Source organism: Octopus sinensis, unplaced genomic scaffold (genome assembly GCF_006345805.1).
Source record: "Octopus sinensis unplaced genomic scaffold, ASM634580v1 Contig03044, whole genome shotgun sequence".
Lineage (NCBI taxonomy): Eukaryota > Metazoa > Mollusca > Cephalopoda > Octopoda > Octopodidae > Octopus > Octopus sinensis.
The window spans coordinates 12,501-22,500 of NW_021826214.1; the positions used below are offsets into that span (position 1 = coordinate 12,501).

Below are 10,000 nucleotides of genomic sequence, written 5' to 3' on the forward strand. Positions count from 1 at the left end.
TCGAGAGTCCCAGATGAATCTACCTCGCAGCAGGGGGTGCAAATAAGGGTAGCGGCACCAAACTCCCTTATTCACTAAATGTCACATATTAGAGGAGGCTCTCAGTAATAACAGTGTAGCAAAACGGCGGTGCCTCAGCATGGCTACAGCTCTGAGCTGAAACTACAAAAAGAAAAAATATATGTGTATATTGGGTTGGCAACTAAGTTCCCGCCGTTTTTTTTAAATTTAAATTTTTTAAGAGTTTTAATAAAAATAACAACTAATTAATCAATAATGTATTCACCCTTGTTCTTTACAACTTCTTCCCAACATTCAACACGATTTTCAATACCTCGTTGGTAGAAATCACCCGATTTCGACTCGAAAAATTGATCCAACCAAGCTCTCAATTTTGCATCAGTACTGAACGAAACTCCGCGCATAGCATTTGAAAGAGATCGAAAGAGGTGGAAATCCGTTGGTGCCAAATCAGAAGAGTACAGCGGGTGTGGCAGCACGTGGCAGCACTTCCCAGCCATGCGTTTAATGGCTTCTTTGGTCATATTGGCGATATGAGGGCGGGCGTTGTCGTGCAGAAGAACTCCATGCTGCTGATTAGGTCTTTTCTCTTGAATAGCCGTGTTGAGTCGTTCCATCTGTTGAACATAGAGTTCCGCATTGACCGTTTGGTTCAGTTCAAACAATTCATTATAGCTAATCCCTTCCCAGTGCCACAATACGCACAACATCGTTTTACGCGGATGAAGATCTTGTTTAGCGCGGTGTCGCTTGTTTACTGGGGCTAAGCCATTCCTTACGCTGCTCCATATTGATGTACAGGCACCATTTTTCGTCGCCAATAACGATTCGGTAAAGAAATCGTTGTTAATGTCCATTTGTTGAGCGGTAATGAGCAAACAAACCAGCGGAGATTGTGGCTCATTGATTTTTGCTGCTGTCACTTCGGATGTATGGAGCATGCGGAACACATGCTCCATACTTCTGAACCTTTCCCATCGAAGGGCTAGATCAACACTAGACAGAAGGACGAGAAGTTGATGACGCCGTATGGGACTCTACACCCTAAAGCAAGCGTAAACAGACTTTGTATGAAAAGGAAGAATGGTGGTTGAGGACTAATTAGTATAGACCATTGTATAAGGAGTGAAAGGAGAACGCTTGCCGAGTATTTGATAAATAGTGATGACAACCTGCAAACACATACATGCATATATACACATGCATACACACACATATATACATACACACACATGCATACATTCATACACACATACATACATATATGGTGGCTGCCCCCTCGTTATTGAGTATGGCCATTGCACGAAGCTTAATCGATGTTGTTATCGTGCAATGCCTGTGCAAGAAGATATTTTTTTAAAGTGAGGAAAGGCTGTGCACTGAGTCGATCCCACTCACAAAGCAACAGCAGCCATAATCCGAAAAGAAGAACAAGTGAACATCATCGGTAACCACTGAGCCGCAGGTTTCATGTCGGAGTTATCCCAGTTACCTGAGTTGCCGTCTCCTAGAAAGACGCCCTGACAAAGGCTAGGAGTCCTTCACTCCCAATGGTTTAACAGCGCGATCGGGTATTCAGTCCGATTATTTCTATGTCCCCGCGCATGATACAGCCTTAAGACATTTATTCGATGGCCGTTGACTCTCAAGAGTTCCTCCGCCCTTTGACGGGTTTTGTTTTTCATCCCGCAGGGTGTCCAATAAACATCCTCCTCACCAAGCGAGCTTGGTGGGGTTACCGGTTTAGTCGCCGACGACCCGACCTTGCAAAAGGTAGTACTGGGTTACATGTTACCAGTAGCACTCGAAAGTGACCTGACATACATACATGAATACATTACATACATACATACATACATACATACATACATACATACATACATACATACATGCATGCATAGGCACACACACACACACACACTCTCACTCACTGACCCACACACATGCGCACAAACAAACAAAAAGGAACGCGGTGTAAATAACGGACAGAGTCAAGACTATTGAAAAGGTTGCAAGACGCAACGAAAATTTTAGGAAAATAAAAATAAGAAATAAGTGGAAATTTTACCAGTGAGTGTGTTAAATTATAAGGCACAGAAAATGACTCTCCCCAGACACAACAGTCAGTTGTTTGACCTTAACCAGTTGAGCATGTCCCTTAGTGGCTGACGATATGTGCATCTCTGATCACGAGAAGAATAGTGGGGGAGCATCATAGCCATGTGTTGAGAGGGATTCTTTGGGTTTGAATAATTCACCTCTGGAAACATGGGTGGTTTTTTCAACATTCTAAACAACCCTTATTCAGGTACCGTTTGAGCGGGATGGGCTACTCAACCTGAAGAAAAATTTTGACTGGCCCCACCTAAAGGTCATGCGCTGTTTATCTTGAATGAGATCACCATGTCGCACACATATGGTTGTGATGCATGTGCCTGGTGTACCCTTATCAGACGTGGTAGTCATGATGGGTATATTGGGCTTCGTATATTTTACCCCAGTGTCACTTTGATGGCATGAACTGCTCTCTCACTCAATAATAATAATAATAATAATAATAATAATAATAATAATAATAAGTTGGCTCTGGAAAGAATTGAACTCGGGGTGTATGGAATTACTTTAAACACAGCAAATTAGGCATATATATTGGTGATACTTCGATATTGACATTTGTATACGATTAACAAAAGTACAAGAAAGTCTAAGGAAAATGTTAAAGAAATTAAGTGGTATCGAGGAAGGCCATTAAGCATTTCTCTGAAAATTAGGCCGCATAATTTGTATATAAGGAGGGCGATAGCGGGGTGGCGTGGTGGTGGTGGTGGTGGTGGTTTTGAGGTGGCCGCGGTGGGAGTGGTTATGTATATTATTGAATACCAAATTAATAAAATAGCTGCGCCGTCGCACGACCATCACCCTCGAGATCTCTATCTTCAATTTTATATATATATATATATATATATATATAAATTAGAAAAAAGCCCCACCTTTTATCAATTCAAAAGGAACAATTAAATTACACCATCTAGAAAATGACATATAATTATATTCCCTCAAATATTATTATAATTATATATATATACATGTATATATAATATATATATATATATACATGTATATATATAATATATATATATATAATATATATATATATATACATACATATATATATATATATATATATACATGTATATATATATATATAATATATATATATATAATATATATATACATATATCTATACATATATATATATATATACATATATATATATATATAACCTATATATAATATATATATATATATACATGTATATATATATATATATATACGCGCATAGAAAGAGAGAGAGAGGGCGAAAGGAATAATTAGTTGCTTATATGAATTATATACAATATACATGTTTATATATGTTTATATATGCGCATGTGCACACACACATACACACACGCGCACATACATATCCAGACTCGAGCATATGCATACATAAGAACACACATATGTAGTGAGTCTCTGCAAATGCGTGAGTGTGTGTGTGTATGTGTGTGTGTGTGTATGTGTGTGTGTGTGTAATGAAGGGCGTATCCTTTAACGTAGTTGTTTGATCTTCCGATCGAATTATGATGCCTTGATTTTCTGGTCTATAAAAACAAAGCCGAACCGCTTGGCATTGTGCACTTCCGAACGCATTCTGCTCAAGGTAAGACGTTCTTTTACATTCTAGTTATTGCCCAGAGCTAATCATTGCTTCATCAGTTTTTGAATGCTTGTATATTTTTGGTAAATTCTATACACAGAGAAATGCAGCACGTTTATAAATGAACAGCACGCTCAGCGGTGTCGCCAACCCGAAATTTTCCTCAAGGAAAATCAAGATTATGTTCTAAGAACAACGTTGCACTACTTTGTTTTTCAAGATATTTAGTACTAGCAGTATCGCCTGGCGTTGCTCGGGTTTGTTTCGACCCTTTAGAATTGGAATTTTTGAAAAGCAAATATTTTTGCATTAAGTAGCTTGTTATTCTCTTTAAGTGAACATTTTTCTGGTTGAAATACACCGAAAAATGGCGACACAGCAGTCAAGAAAATCGTAAAAAATAGGGATTTTCATAGGAAAAAAAAGCACCTTTTTGATGTAAATAATTTTTGGTGTTAACATGGTCCGATTTGAATTTTTTCTTCTACGGAAGGAAGAGCAAGCCTTCTTCTATTATACTCTCAATTTTGGTCAACTTGCGTCGCAAGGGATAGTGTTAGTTGAAGGCTACCAAACCTGCCATACACTGAAGACAACTTCAGCTTTATATAGAGAGAGATAACATCTTGGTATTCTTCTCCAAGAATGCCAGGTTAGTATTCTAAGACCAATGCTGTAGTTTCGAAGAGTAAAATCTCTCGACATGTCATAACAACCAAGACAAGGTTACTAGTTCGATTCTACCATTTTTTTATATTTCATATCTTATCTGTTTCAGTCATTAGGCTGTGGCCATGCTGGGGCACCGTCTTGAGGAAATTTTAGTCGAACGAATTGACCCCAGCAGGTTTTTTTTATTTTAAAAAAAAGCTTGGTAGTTATTGTATAAGGCCCTTTTGCAGAACCGTTAAGTTACGTGGCACGCGGAAACAAACCAACACCGGTTGTCAAACGGTGGGGGGGGGGAAACACAGACAGAATGACATGCACACACATATGTATATATGTTTGTACGTGTGTGTGTGTATTATTATTATTATTATTATTATTATTATTATTATTTAATAATATGATTTATATCGAACTTGTGGAAGACACACGAGGTATCGAAATATTGTTGATTCGATAACAGTCGCACTCTTCTTCTTCCTTTGCCTTCGAGAGGAGTAACGTCAATCCTCTAAATATTATTATTATTATTATTGAGTGAGAGAGCAGTTCATGCCATCAAAGTGACACTGGGGTAAAATATACGAAGCCCAATATACCCATCATGACTACCCGTCTGATAAAGGTACACCAGGCACATGCATCACAACCATATGTGCGCGACATGGTGATCTCATATCAAGATAAACAGCACATGACCTTGCAGGTGGGGCCTAGTTAGAATTTTCTTCAGGTTGAGTAGCCCATCCCACTCAACGGTCCCTGATAAGGGTTGTTTAAGGATGTTGAAAGAACCACCCATGTTTCCAGAGGTGAACTATTCAAACCCCAAAGAATCCCTCTCAACACATGGCTATGATGCTCCCCCACTACTTCTGCTCGTGATCAAGATGCACATATCGTCAGCCACTAAGGGACAATGCTCAACTGGTTAAGGTCAACAACTGACAAGCAAATCTGTGGTATTGAGCAGAATATTTGCTGTAGCCCATCTTTATTATTATTATTATTATTATTATTATTATTATTATTATTATTAGTTATTATTATTATTATTCAGTAGTTTTTATTTTATAGCGTGCTTTCACTTCACTACCGAGCGCAGCTCTGTGTGCCTTAGTATGTGCTGTGATTTGTTGTGATGCTCTGATGGTTATTGTATGAAAGTGTCTGCGTAGGATGTGTGCGTACCTAGTAGTGCAAAGTGCAATTTCTGTATGTTTTATATATGTTTTGTAAGTCCCTGGTGTTTTGTTATGTATTTGTCTGAATATTTTTTTATCATGCCTAATGCACCTATTATGATAGGAATTGTTTTCGTTTTTTAGATTCCACTTCTGGTTACCTCTATTTCCAGGTCTTTGTATTTTGAAAGTTTCTCCATTTCTTTTAGAGACACGTTGTCATCTGCCGGTATTGATACATCAATTAGAAAGCATTTTTTTTCTTCATGATCCCTGACAACTATATCTGGTCTGTTGGCCTTAATTTCTCTATCTGTGTGTATCGGCATATCCCATATTATTATTATTATTATAATTATTATTATTATTATTATTATTATTATTATTATTATTATTATTATTATTATTATTATTATCATTATTAAGGCAGCGAGCTGGCAGAATCGTTAGCACACCGGGCGAAATGCTTAGCGGAATCTCATCTGACGCCACATTCCGAGTTCAAATTCCACCGATGTCGACTTTGCCTTTCATCCTTTCGAGATCGATAAATTAAGTACCAGTGAAACACTGGGGTCGATGTATTCGATTAGTTACACACACACACACACACACACACACACACACACACACTGCAGCCTACCAGGTCAAAAGTCATTGATCGCCTTCTTCCTCTTCTTCCTAAAACCATCAAAGTACTCTTCTTCAGTGTCCGAACTGAACAACCCTCAGGATCTCGTCACTCACTTCAGCCTCTTCGGTGTCGCTCTCACTTGAGCACACCCGGTCCTCTTCATCACGCAGCAGTCCAGCTTTTCGAAACCCGTTGGTGATGCTGGGTGTTTTGACCCGGCTCCACGCATTTAGGATCCACTGGCAGACTTGAGTGAAAGATGCTCTTCTCATGCGGCCTGTTTTGGTGAAAGATTTCTCGCCGCTCGTCATCCATTCCTCCCACTCACGGCGCAGTGCCACTTTAAATGCCCTGTTCATGCTGATGTCCAGTGGCTCCGAATACTTAGTCGTGCCCCCAGGAATCACAGCTGGAATTGAGTTTGTACTCTTGATGGCAGCTTTCACTGAATCGGTTATATGGACCTTCAAGCCGTCCATAACGAGCAATGCTTTTTTCGTGTGAAAAAATCCCCCCAGGTCGCTTCGCGTAGCCCTCTCTGAGCCAATCCTTCATTAGGCTCTCCATCATCCAACCTTTCTTATTGACTTTCACCGCGATTTCTTTTGGGAACTTTCCCTTTGGCATTGTCAGCCGCTTAAAAATCCCCATCGGTAGGAGCTTTAGTCCGGATGCTGTGCAGCTCAGAACAAAGGCAAAATACGTTCTCTCATGGCCACTTGTTTTCAGTGTGAGGGACGAGTCACCTTTTATATACAAAACAGTCCGAGTGAGAGGGGGGGACAAATACACATACACACATGCATAAATATGATGGGCTTCTTTCAGTTTCCTTCTACCAAACCCACATACAAAGGTTTGGTCAAGTCGAGGCTATACTAGAAAACACTTTCCCAAGGTGCCGTGCAGTAGGATCGAACTTCGAACCATATGGTTGAGAAATAGGCTTCTTACAGCCAAATCTATTGATCAATATTTACTTTTTTAAAGCCTATTACTTCTTAATCGGATATTTTGACCGAACCGCTAAGTTAGGGGAAAATAAACAAACCAACGCTGGCTGTGAAGCCGGGTACAATCGTAAACGAAGGGCACATACTCAGTGATATATCCATATAATAAGCCAATATTCATACGCTATTGTTTATAGCTTTATCTACTTCGAGTTCTACGATAAAGAAAAGGCTATTATTTCGCGTTCACCCGAAGTTTCTATAGACTTATGTCGCAAATAATAGTTTGCATTTATTTGTGTATCGTATTTGCTTTGTTTCTTTTTCTGTAGATTTTTCAACTTTCAAGGAGAAATAATTAAGACTGTGAAAATGTCTAAGATTATCTTGGTTACTGTCCTAGTCGCCTGCTTGGCAATGATGGTGTCCGCAGGCCCAGTGAAGAAGGAGACGCGTGCTGTAAAATTTATGAAGCAGGTATGTGTAATTCTTGTCTCAAATCTACTTCAACACCACCACACCACCACCACTTATAAACACCTTCCACGCTGCAATTGTCTTCGTTCCAGATCACGATCTCAGATCAGGTCACTTGCTATGCAAGTACATCTCAGTTATTTTGTCTTTGTTGCAGTTACGCGATTCTGGCCAAACCCAGGAGGAAATTAATACAGTATACTCAGTGTTTGACGGGGACGGAGACGGGCTACTTGACCAAGCAGAACTCACGCAATTCCTTAGTATAATAGATTCTGAAAATGCTGAGGGTATGGTTGGTTTGGTCCTCCTGTTCGGCGATAAAGACGCGGATCAGAAAATCAGCAAAACTGGTATGTAACTAGAATTCCTTATATAAATATTATGTGGAGGCGCAATGGCCCAGTGGTTAGGGCAGCGGACTCGCGGTCATAATATCGCGGTTTCGATTCCCAGACCAGGTGTTGTGAGTGTTTATTGAGCGAAAATACCTAAAAGCTCCACGAAGCTCCGGCAGGGGATGGTGGTGATCCCTGCTGTACTCTTTCACCACAACTTTCTCTCACTCTTACTTCCTGTTTCTGTTGTACCTGTATTTCAAAGGGCCGGCCTTGTCACTCTCTGTGTCACGCTGAATATCCCCGAGAACTACGTTAAGGGTGCACGTGTCTGTGGAGTGCTCAGCCACTTACACGTTAATTTCACGAACAGGCTGTTCCGTTGATTCGGATCAACCGGAACCCTCGTCGTCGTAACCGACGGAGTGCTTCCATTCCATATAAATATTAATATGTATATGTGTGTGTATACATACATACATACAATAGGCGCAGGAGTGGCTGTGTGGTAAGTAGCTTGCTTACCAACCACATGGTCCCGGGTTCAGTCCCACTGTGTGACACCTTGGGCAAGTGTCTTCTGCTATAGCCCCGGGCCGACCAATGCCTTGTGAGTGGATTTGGTAGACGGAAACTGAAAGAAGCCTGTCGTATATATGTATATATATATATATGTGTGGTTTTCTGTGTCTGTGTTTGTGTGTCTGTGTTTGTCCCCCTAGCATTGCTTGACAACCGATGCTGGTGTGTTTATGTCCCGTCACTTAGTGGTTCGGCAAAAGAGACCGATAGAATAGGTACTGGGCTTACAAAGAATAAGTCCCGGGGTCGATTTGCTTGACTAAAAGGTGGTGCTCCAGCATGGCCGCAGTCAAATGACTGAAACAAGTAAAAGAGTAAAAGGCGGCGAAAGCTGGCAGAAACGTTAGCGCGCCGAGCGAAATGCTTAGTGGTATTCCGTCTGTCGTTACGTTCTGAGTTCGAATTCCGCCGAGGTCGACTTTGCCATTTCATCCTTTCGGGGTCGATTAAATAAGTACCAGTTACGCACTGGGGTCGATGTAATCGACTTAATACCTATGTCTGTCCTTGTTTGTCCCTTCTATGTTTAGCCCCTTGTGGGCAGTAAAGAAATATATACACACAAACACTATGTACTCATATATGCATATGTATATATGGACACACACATATATCTACACACACACACACATATGAACATGTATGTGCATACATATATATAAATAAAAATATGTGTATGTGTGTGTGTGTGTGTGTGTGTGTATGTGTGTATGCATGTGTGTGTATGTGTGTATATGTGTGTGTGTGTGTGTGTGTGTGTGTGTGTGTGTGTGTGTGTGCGCGCGGGCGCGTGTGTATGTGTATTTCTGGTCTGCTTTGAACAAAAGGAGAACAACAGAGAATCGCTATTGAAATGGAAGGTAGACAACTCTGACACAGTTTAACGTTTCTTCACCACAAGGGAGATCACTACGTTGTATATATATATATATATATATATATAATATTTATTATGTAGAAGGAGCTTCTACAGGACTAGAACTGTTTCATTCAAAAGAAATCATCAGGAAGCCAGGCTTCCTGATGATTTCTTTGAATGAAACAGTTCTAGTCCTGTAGAAGCTCCTTCTATAAAATAAATTAATTTACTCTGCTATGTATTGAGTACCTTATTTACTGTGGTTAACCCGACTCAACCCGGGACCTACATATATATATATATATATATATATATATATAAAAACTTACTTGGAGTAAACGAAACGACGCGAGGGCGCTCAGTCATACAATAGTGTATATGTGTGTGTGTGTGTGTGTGTGTATTAGTGTGTCTGCATTTGTAGACCCTAACATCGCTTGACAACCGATGCTGGTGTGTTTACGTCCCTGTAACCTAGCGGCTCGGCAAAAAGATACCGAAAGAATAAGTACTAGGCTAACAAAGAATAAGCTCTGAGGTCGATTTGCTCGACTAAAGGCTGTGCTCCAGCATGGCCACAGTC

The 10,000-nt window shown here is 40.2% G+C and overlaps 1 protein-coding gene across 1 annotated transcript in view; it reads left to right on the top strand.

Annotated features, from left to right (window-relative positions):
- Positions 1-3,626: 3,626 nt before the first annotated feature.
- LOC115227408 (troponin C, skeletal muscle-like) overlaps positions 3,627-10,000 on the top strand; it is a 10,596-nt gene continuing 4,222 nt past the window's right edge. The window contains exons 1-3 of the mRNA XM_029798247.2: positions 3,627-3,724; positions 7,494-7,638; positions 7,796-7,991. Coding sequence (XP_029654107.1) covers positions 7,534-7,638; positions 7,796-7,991 — 301 coding nt within the window. The 5' untranslated portion in view covers positions 3,627-3,724; positions 7,494-7,533. The remainder of the gene's footprint in view (positions 3,725-7,493; positions 7,639-7,795; positions 7,992-10,000) is intronic.